Source organism: Gigantopelta aegis, chromosome 7 (assembly GCF_016097555.1).
Source record: "Gigantopelta aegis isolate Gae_Host chromosome 7, Gae_host_genome, whole genome shotgun sequence".
In the NCBI taxonomy this organism is placed as follows: Eukaryota; Metazoa; Mollusca; class Gastropoda; order Neomphalida; family Peltospiridae; genus Gigantopelta; species Gigantopelta aegis.
Window position 1 is genome coordinate 38,164,505 of NC_054705.1, and position 19,224 is coordinate 38,183,728.

At 36.2% G+C, this 19,224-nt stretch overlaps 1 protein-coding gene across 1 annotated transcript in view; it reads right to left on the bottom strand.

Annotated features, from left to right (window-relative positions):
- Positions 1–19,224, bottom strand: part of LOC121378064 — a 293,865-nt gene that overhangs the window by 173,908 nt on the left and 100,733 nt on the right. Inside the window, exon 10 of the mRNA XM_041506164.1 lies at positions 2,700–2,838. Within this exon, the coding sequence (XP_041362098.1) occupies positions 2,700–2,838 (139 nt within the window). The remainder of the gene's footprint in view (positions 1–2,699; positions 2,839–19,224) is intronic.

Genomic DNA, 19,224 nt, shown 5'->3' on the forward strand with positions numbered 1-19,224 from the left:
GAAGTATGCCATGTATTTATACTCAAATATGTTAATTTGACACATTTATTTTTTATAACCTATTTTTTTTGGCATTAGAACGGTTTTGGTTATGCGAAAAGGCGTACGATCTCACTCACATGCCAAGACAACAGTCCACTTAGTTAAATTAACAGTCATCACTAATAGTAAAAATGTAAACAATACTAACTACCTGTTGCCTGAGTTTATTTTGAAATCTGGTCACTGGCATTAATGGTTGTTCAAACAATGTTTTTTGATTAACTGATATTACTGAGCCTTCCCCTTAAAATAGACATCTCTGCAGTTCTCTAGAGCAATAGGGACACAATCATTTGGTACAAAACCCAGTGTACTTTCCAGAGTTATCCTCCTTACATGTATTAATATGGCGGCAAAACGTGATACTTTCACTTTTATCGTAGTGATCTGTTGTCAGTGTTTATAAATAAAGTTGTTGTCTGTGCACAAAACCATCTGTACAGTACCATACAGTAACAGTCAAACAGCTTTCACTCTCTACTAAGGGAATATTTCGTTTTGATGCTATGTAATAATGATAGTTTGATTGGAATAGTCTGATTATATTGCGATGTACAAAACGTGAAAACCGAAGTTTGTAAAATAATTTTCTTTTGTTCAAATATTGTACATTATTGTTCTCATGTGCTGAAAATAAGAAATACTTCAATATTTATAAGTTGTTTTTCATGGGTCGACTTATAAACGGGTCAATAAAAAAAATACGTTTTCAGGGCTTGAAATTAGGGACTCGACTTATAGCCGAGATCGACTTACAGGCGAAGATATACGGTAATTGTAAATAAACTGCAGGAATTTGTCTTTGCACCCGCACCATTTTTTTTTAAATTATTATTATTTTTTATTTTATTACTGATGCATTCCATCCTAGCTAACTAAGGTAAGTCAACTAGGGTTCCAGAAGCAAAGACATGCAGGAAAACTGATACCCAACTATCCAGATAGCCTGAAGACAAACCAAGTAAGCCTACTAAAATCCTATATTTTGGGGGCGGGAATCAAAATTCTTCAAACTAAGTACCTAGATTGGTGCATATATGTATACAATTGCTACTTGCCACTGTTAGTTTCGTTTTGTTGCATTGGTAATAAAGTTAAGTATGCCAAGCTCTAGGCTTTTTAAACCAATACCTACACTATAAGGGTTTAACCCTTCAAATTAGATAGCTAGGCTAGTTTAACTCCCCCTCCGTCATTGTATTCAATGCTATACAAGGACGGAGGGGGATGGGTGGTCATGAATGACCGTTGAACTCACTAGAATAGGGACGTAAGACAATAGGTACAACCTTAACACAAAACTAGGATTCACACACAGACTACACACTCACTGCATCAGTACACAGGGTGCATTGACTAATGATAACAATGCACCCGCCCCCATTTAATGGCCCAGCACGTACTCTAATAAGGAACCGGACAAAAGAATACCGGTTCTGAGTACACAATTGCAATGCACCCGGGGGAAGCTGAACAAAAGAATATCGGCCTCCCCCACCCAAACCCCCAATACTTGCTGCTGGTAATAACTTGGTACTTGGTGATGCCTCGACCAGAAGCGGTCAGGCCCTTTATAAGGGCTCTATGGGCAACCTAGGGAGACACCACAGCATCGTAGAGGTCTAAAATTAATATCAAAACTTATATTAGCTCGGCCATTTACCTTTTGACCGACCGTTCAAAATTGCGCACCATTTTCTCTTTGGCATTTAACTGCTCCATTCAAATTCCATAGCACCACCACCACCTCCACCCACCTGCTACCGATTTGATTGGGCTGCTGGTGCTCCCTTGCACCTGCCAGTGCAGGCGGTCCCTCCTTTTCCCTCCCCCCACCTTTCCTGTCATGGACGGAGGCGTGCACTACAGCAGCTTGTTCTGAATGTGCACGTAAAACCCTATGACATGACATGACACTTAAAGTGAATCAAAAAAAAATTGGGGGTCAAGCTGCTTGTTTCTGAGATAACGGGTAGCGTCTATGACTACCCTAGTTCCACACAAAATTTGAGTACTTTTTTTTGCAGGTACCCCATACATGTTTCAGGCACAAGGCTACTTGACACATTGTTACTAGATGAAATAAAATGACATATTTTTTTTTTACCCAGGTGAAACTATTATTTTTTACACTCACATTTATAACCAATCACAGGACTTGTGGTGTTACCTTCTCTATCAAAAGTTGGGTGCACCTCGAACTTTGACCCAGCCGGAAGTTATTTGGTTTAGTACTACCATTTGGTAATTCTGACACATATTCATCAGAGGAAACCCGCTATATTTTTCCAAGTGCAGCGAGGGATCTTTAATATGCACTTTCCCACAGACAAAAAAGCACATAGCATTGGTCTTTGACCAGTTATGGTGCAGTGGATGGAATGAGAAAAAAACCCAATCAGTTGAGTGGATCCACCAAAGTGGATCGATCCTGTGACACAGACACCTCAAGCATATATTGACAGTGAAATATGTCTCATTAACAACATCACTAAATACTTTAACATAAAAGCAGGAGATTTTTTTTTTTTTTTTTTCACTGAAGTGCCAAAATGTAGTTGGCGAATATATATTGAAATTGGTAAAACAACATACTTTATGATTTCACAAATGTTTTGGCAAACAAAACCAGGAAGCCAGGCTCAGATACTACTAACCTTTCAATTGTCCAACTAGGTCCCACTTATAACCTTCACAATCAGCAGAATCATCAAGTTGCACTCCAATCCTTCTGGCTTTAATGGATGGGTCAACAAACTGAAGTTTTTCACTGTGTGCCGGAACAGAGAACTTGTACTTCAATGAAAGAAAGAAACGTTTTATTTAACAACGCACTCAACACATTTTAGAGTTGGATATAGCCCAGTAATAAAGCACTCGCTTGATGCGCAGTCAGTCTTGGATCGATCCCCATCGGTGGACCCATTAGGCTATTTCTCACTCCAGCCAGTGCACTACGACTGCTATACCAAAGGCCGTGGTATCTGCTATCCTGTCTGTGGGATGATGTAAATAATAGATCCGTTGCTACTAATGGAAAAAGGTTTCCTCTCTGAGATTATATGTTAAAAATTATCAAATGTTTGACATTCAATAGCCAATGATTAATAAATCAATATGCTCTAGTGGTGTTGTTAAACAAGCAAACTTTAACTTTCAACACATTTTATCTACGGTTAAATGCCATCAGACATATGGTTAAAAATCTTAGATAATGAGAGGAAATCGGCTGCCACCAATTTATGGGCAACTATTTTCGATTAGACCGGCCTCGGTGGCGTCATGGTAGGCCATCGGTCTACAGACTGGTAGGTACTGGGTTCAGATCCCAGTCGAGGCATGGATTTTTAATCCAGATACAGACTCCAAACCCTGAGTGAGTGCTCCTCAAGGCTCAATGGGTAGGTGTAAACCACTTGCACCGACCAGTGATCCATAATTGGTTCAACAAAGGCCATGGTTTGTGCTATCCTGCCTGTGGGAAGTGCAAATAAAAGATCCCTTTCTGCTAATCGGAAAGAGTAGCCCATGTAGTGGCGACAGCGGGTTTCCTCTCAAAATCTGTGTGGTCCTTAACCATATGTCTGACGCCGTATAACTGTAAATAAAATGTGTTGAGTGCATCATTAAATAAAACATTTCTTTATTTCTTTTCGATTAGCAGCAAGTGATCTTCTATATGCACTATTCCACACAGGATAGTACACAGCTTTTTTACACCAGTTGTGGAGCAATGGCTGGAATGAGGAATAGTCTAATGGGCCTATTGATGGGAATTAACTGATCCAAAACGGACTAAAACTAAAATGTGTGTTTTATTGTGTGTGTGGTTAAATATGGAACTTAACACATGTTGATGACAGTATCTACAATGCGATTAAGGAAAGGCTATGTGATGTGTTTAAGCAGCAATATTATATAGACCGGCTTCAGAATGAGCTAAGTGCCACCCAGAGAGGACATTATGTATTCCTCATCAAATATTTTAACAAAAACGTTTTGGTAAACGGGCTTCTGGTTGTGGCCCGGGTGTGGCAAATATGGGGGTCAAAGTAGGGCCCCCTTCCAAAAACAGGGTCAACTACTAATAGCACTACTGGGAGAACCTTTCAAATGATGATAAACCATGAAACATGGCACGGATAATCTCACTAGGGAGTTTGTCAAATCCAATCAATGAACCACTTGAATTTTCAATATGGCTACCATACTCTCCTGCCAATGTTCATTGTTGAGACGTATTTTAATAGAGATTTTCGATATTAGTTATTTAATATTATTTCTATATGCTTAGAAACATGCTGAACCTAACGTCTGATGTGTTAAAAAGACCTTTGACTGTGGAAGTGGCAAATATTGGGGGTCAATATACGTCAACATCCCCAAAACATGGTCACATATTATTAAGCCTACTGGCAGAATAGATACCAGAAACGACCTTTCAAATGGTAATACATGCAAGAAACTTCCGCCTGTGGCTATGTTAATTGTTTTAGAGGGCCGAGCGCAGCTTGGTTACGTAATACCCTGCGCGACCGTGCGTCCCAATATGCACTTAGACCAGGTGTGAAGGCCATGTGGCCAGTAGTTACGTAATACCTCCGCTAGTTCGGTTTACGATCGGGGCATTGCTAGCAGAATGGCGACAGCTAATCTGACCATCTAAGAAAAATATGCCGTCTTGGTCGCTGTGGAAATATCACATGATAGGGGTAGTACCGCGATGTGCCCCCAGGCGATATTCGGGTTTTATAATAAATAGCTAGGATTTTAGATATTTGGGGAGAAACAAAAGGAAGTATCCAGGGGAACGGACATTGTCCAACTGAACGAACTATATTAGTTCAGATGGGACTTGGTAAATATATATTTCTGCTCTGTTGTATAACCTTGATGTGATTGATGTGACTTTAAATATTTTAATACTGTATTATACCAATATTATTTAGACAGTGTTTCCGGTAAACTGACGAAGTAAATTGTAGGCTTCACTGTTCTAAAATATTAAAGCATTAGCCAGTCATCCTAGAGGACCTAGGTACACTGTAGGTTATTCTTTTTATGGTGATATGTACCAGTATTAATTCTGTATTATAAGGTTACTGAATGAGTAGTTAAAGGTTAATTAAAAATTAACCAGTTAGGAATAGAGTTGTAATTCCTTTATTAATTAAGTTCTCCTGGCAGCGTTTCTCAATTATCACACGTGTGTGTGTTTTAGCGTTTCTCAATTATCACACGTGGTGTGTTAGCGTTTCTCAATTATAACATGTGTGGGTATTGTGTCACGGTGAAGTGATTAGAATATTGTGTAAACTAGACACCTAGAGATTAACTAATTAAGTCTTTAGCTCTGGGTTGTTATTATTTTGTTGTTGCTAATTAACTACATGTACTGCAGCAAGTACATTTGTCAGCGTTATAGTTAATATGGATTCCAAAGTGTATTGTGTTTTGTTGTGTTTTCTAGTGAACTAAACATGCTATATTATATATATGTGTATATAAGATCTTATCTCTGATTATACCTATAGAGCCGAGCCACTCAGGTATTCGACTGCCCGATACAGAGAGATCTAATAGATATACAGTTAGGAGAGATATTTGGATAATCGTGTTTTATTCAGTTACGGGTATTATAGGATCCCCATGACAACATTCAATATTTTAATTTTTATACTTTCTAATATAAAGTTGATATTCTGTGCTATTTTTACAACCAAACTAAAGAAAATGAACAAAGAAGGCTACAGGCACTATTCACAAATCATTATCATGGCTATCTTTGCAATAATGTTTCCTTCATCTACGACTTCTTGTCTTCTTCATGTTGGGGGGGGGGGGGCAGAACATAATGGATGCACACAACCCCGTGTGCTATCATTTGTTTGACCATGTGGCTATTTTTATAGCAACATACTAATAATGTAGCCTGGTTTACCCTTGGCAATATTTTGTTATGGCCTTAAAACGCAAATGTTAGATGACAGCCATATGACTTATCGTGAAAAATCTTTTGTCATATAACAACATACAAGACCCACACAACCATGCATGCATGGGACAAAGTTTTTACTATAAATTAATTCTAGCTCATACTCTGTCATCAACACTTACTAGTTATGATTTTCACATATCAAACCTGTAAAACAAAGAAGGCCGCCATATCCTTTGTCCCAATATCATCAGTTTGATTATAAATCAGTCTAAAAGATATAACGCCTTCAAAGAAACTGTATTAATATACATTCTATGAGCTCAACACCAAACTAAAAAACAGGCATGTACTGTAAAGTGCATGTACTATTAATTTGGATATGAGTGCATATTTCGGTGTATGGGCTATATTTACCCGAGTGTTCTGGTACATTAAAAACCAATGTAGCAACATTCCACGTCACGAACTTCCTGACACAACTTGTTTTTTAGTTTATGGAAAGATACTTTGACATCTGTTCGTGTCATCCGTCTATTGACTATAATGATTAAATTAGATCAGATTATTTCACATATATGTATACTCCTGTGCAATCAAAAGTCTTATATTAGGGTTGGATGTGCCAAAAGAGCATGTTTGACACTGATGGTATCAAGATCACAATGTCGGTAGAAGCAGGTTTAGTAATAAAAGAGGATTTTCTGCTGAGGATAATGTCTTCATGAAGGTTTGCAATGGCCGAGGATTATGTTTTACTGTAGGCTTCCACTGACATCTGATGCATGGCAGCATTGCTTAAGAAACTACATCTTGAGTGAGTTCTTTGCCATGCTCGCCAAAGATTTTATGACCGATGTCTCATAAACTATGATGCTTGAAAGTACACCTTTTTTTTTTTTATCAAAGATAATTGCTTATATACATTCTACTAAGATTGTAACTGAAGTTGATGAACAGTGACAGTCCAACATTTGTATCAACTCATGCAGACTTGCTAGTGAGTGCTTGTATATAATATATGGTTAGTACAGTGGTTACCATGCCATTGCGGTTGTGATCCATTTTACATTATATGCATGGTATAAAATAAGGTGATAATAATGTCTTCATTGATTTCAGTACAGGAACAGATAATACCTTTTGTATGATTAGTAGCAAGTTTCATTTCGGTCTCTTCTTGGAAGCTTCCCCTAGATAGAACTATTATACTTTAACTGGAGGGTTTCTGATGTTTTGCTAAACAATCAGCAACTTGGTTTTGATTGAGATACAAGTCATCTGCCTCTGGAACAGAATAATGTGTGCTGACTTCATACTCTTTGTTCCGCATTGTACCTCTTGGTAGTACACATAAATGATATATATATATTGAGCCCATCTCTGACTTCGGAACGACGTCTCTACTTATGACAGCAGTAGTACAAAGGACCATCACAACCTTAGAAGTGGGCAATTGGCTATTGAACTATTGTTTTCACACTTGGTCAAATACTACTTCCTGGTAGAATGCATAGCGTTAACAACTAAAGTAAATTTTGGAACAGGTTAATGTGCATATCTTTCAATAGCACATTCATGTAATTAACTTGTATCCCTTTCACCTTAGCGGTGCCATGTTCATTCATAGTCACCTCATTAGGAATTCTTAGAGAAAATCCAATACACAGGGGGCAAATAGTGTAAATTCTGCAAGTATTATTCCAAGGGCAGATATGTCTTCTTTTTGGGGGGGTGTAAACATGACTGCTCTTTACAAAACCACCTAAACACATAAAAGTACATTTCTATCTAGAGCGTATTTGTAATAAAAATGATTTTAAAAATAAATATCAGAGGTATAGGCGTATATTCTTTAAGAAACAACTAACAAAGAATAATACATTTAAAAGATATATTAATAATGCAATTAGCTACGTAACAAGCTAATTAATCAGGATATTGATAAGACATGGGATCAGTTAATGTCTGTGATAAAGTAGTGATTTGGTTACAAAACAAGGTGCACTTGCTTATTCTCTCCTATTGATATTATAATGCTGGTTGCTGGTAGCTGCATGCAGGTGCCTGTGTTTCGTTGACACATTGCAACCATTTTGAAAAGAGGTATCTTCTAATATTATTATAATTATCAGAATGAGATTCAGCATACATGTAGTTTTAAATATATAAAAAGACACTGAGATGATAAATGTCTGACAACTTTATTAATGTTAATAGTGACACTGGTGGAATAATATGGCGGCAACCTTGAGAAAATGGTCTCCATTTAACATGTTAAGTGAATCATTGATTGGAACTTAATAACTCCCTAATGAGATCATCAGTGCAAAGTTTCATGCTTGTGTCACCATTTGAAAGGTCATTTCTGCTAGCCAATAGTGCTAATAGTAGTTGACCATGTTTTATGGAAGCTGCCATACACTGACCTCTGATATTTGCCACTTCCACCATAACAGTCCTTTTTTACATACCAGATGTTAGGTTCAGCATGTTTGTAAACATATAAAATTACTAATATAAAAAACTATTAAAATACATCTCAACGATGAACACTGGCAGGGCAGTATGGTGGCTATCTTGAAAAATGACCACCATATTGAAAATTCAAGAGGTTAATCGACTGGATTTGAAGAATGCACCAGGGATATCATCTGTGTGTGTTTGATTATAACATGATTTGGTTATAGAACAAGGTATACTAGTACCAGCTGACAAGGTCTGTTCAAAAAGTATCTGACCTTAGGCCGTGGAAAAAAAAATAGCTTAAATTTTGGGTTCCATCTCTTAAACTCCTTTGAAATAGGCCCCTTGTGACTCCACATGCTTAGCCCACCAGTCCTCCCATTGCTGGAAACATTTCTGGAAGTCCTGTTTTGGAATGGCTGTGAGGTGCACTGTTGCATTCTTCAAGATCTCAAATCGGGACCTTTTCAGCGATATCTTCAGCTTGTGGAACAGCCAGAAATCATAAGGAGCCATGTCTGTAGAGTAGGGAGTCTGGCGAACCTGAGTAATTCTGTGCTTGGCCAAGAAATCCTGGACCAGGTGCGACAACAAGGCAGAGTGCTTGCTGCTTACGCAAAAGCAGTTTGGTCTCAAATTTCGTGGCCACTTTGCGCATGCCCAAATCAACAGCTAAAATGGTGTGTGCAGAACCTTCACTAATCTCAATGTCATTAGCAATTTCTTGGACGATCAACTGATGGTTTTCCATAATGAAATTGCGCACCAGTCAATGTCAAGTGGATTTTGGCTTGTTAACCGCCTACCGGAATGCTGGTCACTGTCAACCGATGTCCGAGCATCTTTAAACCATTCTTTAATTTGTGTAACCCCCATTGCATCATGCCGAAGGCCTGCTGAATCTTATGAACTGCTTCAGTTTGGGTATCACCAAGCTTTTGGCAAAATTTGATGCAGTAATGCTGTTCAACACGTTCCGTCATAGCGTGAAAAGTGTAAATGTAAGTGTAGCTGATGACTATGTTTCCTGGAAATTTGCAGCCATTTTCAATAAAAACTAATTTTGATAGTATTCTAAATATCAGCATTACTTTCAATTAGCTTTTAAATACTAGTATATAAAAAAAGTAACCAAGATGGCTAAAATTGGACAAAGTTATTATTATACAGGTCAATAACAGACAATGGTTGGAAAAAACATAGCGGCCATTTTGAAAAATTACTGCAATATTGACATTTCAAATTGCTCATTGATTGAATTTGAAGAACTCCCCAAAGAAATCATATGTACCAAATTGCATGCTTGTATCACCATTTTAACCTTCTGACTACTGCAGGCGAGATATCTTGTCCGACGTCACACCAGTTGACATACTGTAAACTGCATACAGCGCATTCCCCAATTCATATTTCCTGTCGTTTTGCACACAGCACTCACCAAAAACGGAAATATAATAAAGAAAGATTTCTTTTCAAAATGGTGGCTTTTATTTTGATTTTTTCAATTGAAAATACCTTGAAATTTTGAGTTCAAAAAGTGGTTTTCGGCAACAATGGCAGCACGTTGCGGTAATTTTTAGGGATCGATAGCTCATTGTGACAGCTAATTTGATAATAAATTTGATCATTTTACCAACAAAAATCACCAAATATTGCAATATGAATCGTAGTTCGGTTTTTAAAAACAAAATTCTGGTCATAAAACCTCTGTTATCGGGAATAATGGACATAAATACTGGACTGCAAGCCACAAATGGCTGTAAGTAAATGCGACTTTTTCAATTTTTTGCCTAATTTTAATAACCATTAACTGATCGAAAAAATTATAAAAATTACAAAAAACCATGAACAGAATACTTACAGATTCATATATGAACTTTATTTCATGTATATATAAAACATTTAAGCGAATATATGTCAGTAAATATTATAAACTTGTACCCACTCAACGTGGTTTTTGTTAAAAACTAATTCAGTAGTCTAAAGGTTAAAGGTTATTTCTGTTATCTGCTCTTCCAATAGTCCTTTAAGTAGGTGCCTATATTTTGGGGATGTTGACGTATATTGACCCCCAATATTTGCCACTTCCACAGTCTTTTTAACACATCAGACGTTAGGTTCAGCATGTTTCTAAACATATAAAAATAATATAAAATAACTAATATCGAAAATCTATTAAAATACATCTCAACAATGAACATTGGCAGGAGAGTATGGTAGCCATCTTGAAAATTGGCCGCCATATTGAAAATTCAAGTGGTTCATTGATTGGATTTGACAAACTCCCTAGTGAGATTATCCGTGCCATGTTTCATGGTTTATCATCATTTGAAAGGTTCTCCCAGTTATCTGTTCTCCAAGTAGTGCTATTAGTAGTTGACCCTGTTTTTGGAAGGGGCCCTACTTTGACCCCCATATTTGCCACACCCGGGCCACAACCAGAAGCCCATTTACCAAAACGTTTTTGTTAAAATATATGATGAGGAATACATAACGTCCTCTCTGGGTGGCACATAGCTCATTCTGAAGCAGGTCTACATAATGTCCTCTCTGGGTGGCACTAATAGCAGAATAATGGCAACGACAAAAGGAAATTTATGTCAATATTTGGTAAATTAAGTATCTTTAAATGTACCCACACAAAAGTTTAAGGTGTGTGTGTGTGTGGTGACTCAAACAGGAATAAAAGCCTGGCAATAAATGTATCCACACAAAAGTTTAAGGTGTGTGTGTGTGTGGTGACTCAAACAGGAATAAAAGCCTGGCAATAAATGTATCCACACAAAAGTTTAAGGTGTGGTGACTCAAACAGGAATAAAAGCCTGGCAATAAATGTACCCACAAAAGTTTAAGGTGTGTGTGTGTGTGGTGACTCAAACAGGAATAAAAGCCTGGCAATAAATGTACCCACACAAAAGTTTAAGGTGTGTGTGTGTGTGGTGACTCAAACAGGAATAAAAGCCTGGCAATAAATGAAAACAAAGAAAGAGTAACAAAATTAGTACCTGAATGTAGTAACACGAAGTCAACACACTTTATGTGCAGGTTTTCATTGCCGTTTTGGATTATGATAACATACATTCTTTACGTAAATCTCTATATACTTGGAGAATCAGGTAGTGGGGACCTGTATATTAATTTGATGACAATTCTATTCATTAGCAAGTCTACCAACAGACACAGGTCTGTTATTGGTGAGTGTGCTTGCATTCAAATAACAATCTACAACTATCAGATGATAATTTGAAAATGACATCTTACTAGTATTACTTACCACAGTGTGGGTGCAAAGTAAAGTAAAACTAACATGATAATGTGAAAACGACATCTTACTAGTATTACTTACCACAGTATGGGTGCAAAGTAAAGTAAAACTAACATGAGAATTTGAAAACGACATCTTACTAGTATTACTTACCACAGTGTGGGTGCAAAGTAAAGTAAAACTAACATGATAATGTGAAAACGACATCTTACTAGTATTACTTACCACAGTGTGGGTGCAAAGTAAAGTAAAACTAACATGATAATTTGAAAACGACATCTTACTAGTATTACTTACCACAGTGTGGGTGCAAAGTAAGTACAATGCAGAATACATGATAATGTGAAAACAACATCTTACTAGTATTACTAACTACAGTGTGGGTGCAAAGTAAGTACAATGCAGAATACATGATAATTTGAAAACGACATCTTACTAGTATTACTAACCACAGTGTAGGTGCAAAGTAAGTACAATGCAGAATACATGATAATTTGAAAACGACATCTTACTAGTATTACTAACCACAGTGTAGGTGCAAAGTAAAGTACAATGCAGAATACATGGGACTGAAGCAAAACAGCGTAATATGGAATAAAACAATAAAAACAAACATCACATGAATTAAAAGCTGACAAAGCAGCAAAACTAAAGCTGTGATAGCCAGGTAAGGGGCCTGTACGATGTAGGAACGGTATCTGGAGTGGTGGTTGGGGGAGGGGGAATCTAATTGAGGGGGCAGTTTCTAATGGTGGGTGGAGATTTTTATATTGTTTAAAAATTAAATACCAGGACTAAACAAACATACTTTTTTGTCTTCTGTAGCCTACACTGTGTAACTTGGCAAACATCTAAATCAGTTTTATTTTAGATAAAACTTTTTATAAAAGTTTTTGGGGAGTTTTTCCTATTAATATTGATTCAGAAGTAAACTACACTGCACTGTGTTAGCTGCCCTAGCTAGACGAATAAATAGACTGATATGTTGGTTTGCTACCATCCACTGATGTGTAGCCTGCGATTAAGAAATGAGATGTACGTGGAACAGTTTACTTAAAGTGCTGTGCCAGACCATACACTAAAATTAAGAAATGAGATGTGGAACAGTTTACTTAAAGTGCTGTGCCAGACCATACACTAAAATTAAGAAATGGGATGTGGAACAGTTTACTTAAAGTACTGTGCCAGACCATACACTAAAATTAAGAAATGAGATGTGGAACAGTTTACTTAAAGTACTGTGCCAGACCATACACTAAAATTAAGAAATGGGATGTGGAACAGTTTACTTAAAGTGCTGTGCCAGAGCATACACTAAAATTAAGAAATGGGATGTGGAACAGTTTACTTAAAGTGCTGTGCCAGACCATACACTAAAATTAAGAAATGGGATGTGGAACAGGTTACTTAAAGTACTGTGCCAGACCATACACTAAAATTAAGAAATGGGATGTGGAACAGGTTACTTAAAGTGCTGTGCCAGACCATACACTAAAATTAAGAAATGGGATGTGGAACAGTTTACTTAAAGTGCTGTGCCAGACCATACACTAAAATTAAGAAATGAGATGTGGAACAGTTTACTTAAAGTGCTGTGCCAGACCATACACTAAAATTAAGAAATGGGATGTGGAACAGTTTACTTAAAGTGCTGTGCCAGACCATACACTAAAATTAAGAAATGGGATGTGGGACAGTTTACTTAAAGTGCTGTGCCAAACCGTACACTAAAAATTTCAAATTCCACAATTAAGAGCCTAATTCTTAATTCATTGCAATAATATTTTACATCGATATGTAAATCAATAATTACAAAAATGGCCCATAAAAGCATTAAAATGTTTTTTTGCTATATATTTCAGTTTTGTTTGACATAACAAGAAAAGTAAGTGTTTGAAAATAACAAAAAAAATACTATTTCTGTGTGCAATTTAAAAATCAATCGGCTCAGAAATAAATAACTTTTAGTAAAGTTCATATTATGAAAAAAGGTGTTCCCTGTGGGATTGACTATAAAGTGTCCACTGCTGTAGCAACGGTCTCGGGCATTTACTTCCTGTCCAGTCTTTCCACGTTGTTTTAATCAAATTCACACACAGCTTTCTCAAAGCAACATTACTAGGAAATGCGTAAAGACTAAATTTATCAGCTTTTGTATTGCTACAGCCACAAACAATATGCCGTTTAACCATAATAAACACAAAAGAAGCAATGGACAATGGTGCTGGTTATCGAAAGGAGTTCCCTTCATGACATCACGGATTAAATCGTACGGAAATTACCGAATCAAATTCAGCTGGTTCTGTTTTTCAGGTGAATATTTATAAATAAAAAATATACAGGTATATAACTTTTTTTCTTTCTTTTTTTTAAATTTTCTAATCATGAATATTAAATAATATTGTGATTGAGATAGCTCAATACATCATATATCTGGAACAGCACTTTAACGGTAAAGCTTGGTTCTTTCTGTAAATATAAAATATGTGATTATTATATTAAAATTTAGAAAAAAAGCCTGAATTAAAGGAAGGGACAATTAAGGCATTTGGCCTGGTATGCATATTCAACGATATATAATGCACATTATAGCTTAATATCAACAAGTATAATCATATAGTTAATTAATAAAACGGTTAAATGTGAAGGCTATTATATATAATGGGCACAGCCATTTTGTACCATCTCAGTGAGTACGCCCTCTGGCTAGCTGGTGGTTACGTAATACTTAACGCGTAACGTCAGGAATGAGCCTTAGAACTAGAGAAACACAATCGACCTGGTTTTTGCGGGATGATAAATAGTCATACATTGCAATGTTCTGTAATAATACACATCCCAGTAAACCAGCAATAAGTATATCCAGCACTATATATATTATTTTTCAATACAAAATAAAATACCATTGTCAAAGTGGCTACACAACAAGTCGAAATAATTAACAATGTTTTGTCCGTGCATTAACCTACGTACTGATATGATACACAGAGTGTTTTCTTAGTTAATTGGTCTATGCTGTTAGTTGCTTCTACCTGCTATTCCTGATTGGCAGGTGTGTATTTGATTTGTAACTAGACGAGCCAACTAACTGATGCTGTCTAGACACAAAAATACATACGGGCATTGTGGAATATTACCTGTCGCCCCTTAAATGGTAATGGACATGGTTTATTACTGTAAATAGTTCTGTAAAACTATTGATTAAGTAGACTTTTTCATCTAAAACCACAGAACTGATCAATTACGTAGTCCCAAAGAAAAGAAAACTATCACTTGGGTATCATGGGTTATCGTTTTTGCTCCAACGTAGCATATCAATAGGCCTAATAGTGTACATTTTTCCTTTGGATTATTTAACAGAAAAAATACTATATAATAACCCAATTTTGTTCCGTTAATGCAACTTGAAATATATTTTGTTAAATAGTTTATTATATTATTACGTCATTTATGCTGTTTTACAAGTCAGATTGATCAAAAAGAAGCACCTTGTCGAAAATTACTGCTTTTGTTTACATTGTACATACAGGAGATGGTCAGGAGCTGATGTCACTTCGCCCCAAGCTATCCACCGGACGTCACAAAAACGAAACAAAATGGCTGCCCCCAGTTAACAGGAATAATCATGTTTTTTTATTAACTCTAAAATGACGCGTTTTTCATTTGCTAAAGTGTCAGTATGTGTTGGTGGTCCGGGTATGCATCTTTCCAACACATAAGGCTCTTGTTTGAGTTGACCCTACCTTTAAAATTAAGTAATGAAAATAGTTAATGCCTACACAACACTTTGCAAATAACGGAATCGTTTGATTGCCCTCAATCATCTGATTTCAGCCAAATTAGAAAATTACGATCCACTAGCAAATTTTTATTTGGCTGGCAAAAAACCACGACCATTGTCAGATTTTGAAAAATAACTGAATTGAAATGTGTTCCTAATTACAGAGGAAATGCAGTATTCAACTTCTAAGTACTGGTAATATTAAAGAACTTAATAACCTCGGGAAATATTTAGTACAAGCAAATAATGTAAGAAATAAATTATTAGAATAAATTATATAATGCTGTACAATACAGAACCTGCACTGGGTAGCACAACAGTGTACTTTACCTCAGGTATATGCAAGTTCAATAATGACATATAGTGAGTAAAACTCTCATATGTTGAATTAGTGGTTTATTTATGTGTGTGTATCTATGTATTCATGTGTGTATTCATCTATTCAATAGGGTAAATCACACTCCAACATTATCCTGTAGCATTTCTGTTTTAAGTGTTAAATTTATAATAATGCATAGTCATTAATTTCTGGGTTTTTAAACAGAATAAATAGAACTTCCTCAAAAATGAGTTCACCCTATGGCCTTGGAATCGATCTAGTCTTGCAATTTTGTGGATACAGGTACCTTTTAATAAAAGTAGAAGTGTGACAAACATCTGTCTTTAAACTTTATACCAACCTGTAAGTACCATAAAGGATTATATTATCATATATTATATTTTTAAAAAGTGCAACATAACTACATGTATGTTTTTGAATTAAAAAACAAGTCATGAAATGATTATAAAAGTACCTAACTTTGTTATAATATGGTAATAGTACATACATGATACAGGTACATGTCTAAGATGTTTATCATTTTAAGTTTAGTTTAGCTATGACTTTTGTGTAGAATAAATGTTTGATATGTTATATATTGAATACAAGGGCTAAAAATTCGGCTTTTTTTTTTCATGAGAATCCATGCGGATTCCCGTGGAAGCAGTCCATGAGAATCCTTCGATTCTAAACATTTTCAAAGAAGAACTTTATCAGCAGTGTTAGTATATAGAATTCTGTGTTATATGCTACTAACTGTATCTGGATTAGTGGATATAAAACAACCCTTATTATTTACTGGAAAGAATAACTAATTTGTCAATAACAGTGTATTAAATTTTAAAGCAAACAAAAAAACTTTAAAAAATTTAGGTGTTGGTTCCATATTTCTTTACAGTCAGTTTTTTTTTAGGTGTCTTACCAGCCTCAAGTTCAGCCAGCAAATGTTTGGCTAATGTTTGCGAACTAATTAAATGGTTCCCAACGTGGCCATTTGGTTTACTGTGAAGCGCATAAGTCTCAGTCTGACTGAAAGCAGACCAGCTTACTTTTCGAAGATTGCTTATTCGTAGATAGCACGTGGGATACATTTGCCGATGTATTTTGCGCATTGGTTCAAGGGTTGTATGGATATTACTGAAGAATATTTCCACTACCGACAAAAAGATATATTGATTAATTCAAGGTTAGGAACATAATATCAGCAAACTAACATAAAAATGTTTGATGTAATTACTAAATTTGCCCCAGTAAATTACTGTCTATTGTTATTATGTTCCGTTCGGTTCTCTTCGTTGGCAATTTGGTTCATAGAAATGGACCAACCACTGCTTGGCTCCAGGCCAGACTAGTCTCGATAAACCTCTGTTTCGAACATGTATGGATTCGAATGTATGCTACGCTTTTGAAGCCAGTTTATTTTTGAAGCTTGATAACCAGACTTTTTTTTTTTTTTTTTTTTTTTTTTACTCACAGACTATTCAATTTAACGAATCCTGGCTCTAATCAGATTCGGAGATTCACGCACATTTTTGAAGCTTGGTAACTAGTAGACCTACTATAGCCTTGCTGAACCAGGAATGATCTCTGGAGTATGGGGGTACAATCTCTAGTGTTTGATTTGTTATATATTGTATACAAGTAGATACTAGTAGGCCTACTATAGCCTTGCTGAACCAGGAATGATCTCTGGAGTATGGGGGTACAATCTCTAGTGTTTGATTTGTTATATATTGTATACAAGTAGATACTAGTAGACCTACTATAGCCTTGCTGAACCAGGAATGATCTCTGGAGTATGGAGGTACAATCTCTAGTGTTTGATTTGTTATATATTGTATACAAGTAGATACTAGTAGGCCTACTATAGCCTTGCTGAACCAGGAATGATATCTGGAGTATGGGGGTACAATCTCTAGTGTTTGATATGTTATATATTGTATACAAGTAGATACTAGTAGGCCTACTATAGCCTTGCTGAACCAGGAATGATATCTGGAGTATGGGGGTACAATCTCTAGTGAGAAGGCCAGTGTTGACTCTAGTTGGGGGGGGGGGGGGGGAGGAGGAGGAGAGGAGGAGGAGGAGAAGACGCAAGCCAGATTTTAACATTTATTTATATAGAGTAGGGCATATAAAACCCCCACCCAAAACACGTACACTTTTGTCCTCGCCCCACCGTCCCCCGTTACATGTCCCTGTGGTTGTTGACACATAAAGTGACAGGTACAAAATCTGTTAAAATATCCAGAATAATAACGCTATTTACACAGTTAACGACATTTATAAATATATTCTTTGTTAATTACGCATTATTATTCATTGTTTATTTACGTTTGGATACCACTCTAACTGTTGTGGTTTATAATCATAAATTTACATTATATGATTATAAACCACGGCATGATATTTAGTTATTTTTAACCAAAACACTGGTGTGAAACACTATTTACAAATGCCGATCACATTCAGGTATTTCTGTTGCTGCTCACATAATACAGAAACGAACACATACTTTCTCTACGAATCAACTCGGAATATCTCGGCAGATCAATGGAATAACACCGAGTGTAATTAGACTTGTGCACTAAGTTCAGCCAATGAACCTTTTCATTAAAGCCGCACACCCTAGTTCCATCCAGCGAAAATAAATTATAATTTGGTTAATCTACAAACCTGTAACACACTTAGATCACGTTTTTATCAAATGGAGTGAAAAAGCAGGTTTTATATCGATAAATACCATGGGAATCCCCATGTCCCAATTGCTTGAAATAATTTTGAAAGTTAGTATTCTGATGTCACCGGTAGATGTCGCTCGAAGCACAACAATGCCTACGTCACGACAAATTTCAGTGCGCACAGACTTGGGGTGCATTCTTTTCACCTCTCCTGGACATGTTCCAACTGTTCTGTCCTGGTTGTATCCCCTCTCCAGATATCGTAAGACTTAGCAAAATTATTGGTTTTAAGGGTTTGTAACATTTTGTATTGAGACACTTACTTGTCTGAACTTTATTGTTACTGAAAATGTTCACGAACTGTGAAGAAAAATGTCACAAATGAACAACAACAAATCAGATGTTGATTGCGCGAACCGTGCACGAGAAAACAAACCGAACCAAAATGACAACGGTCACATGGTATACCAACGTCTGTGACATTGAAATGGAAATATCCCGTCTAAAAATAGATTTGACCTTGTCTGCTCAACGGTTTTTTCTCAAATGTGCGTCCGTTTTTAAGAAATACGAAAAATGCATTTTGTGGTATTACAAAAACCAGGATTACCAGGATTACCAAAAAACACTTCAGGTGAATGGAAATGTATATTCTAAATAATAAACGGTAAGTAAAGTGCAATTTTATTTGTGAAAAAATGGGTTTAATAGCGAAAAACAACGCCGTAATGGTTA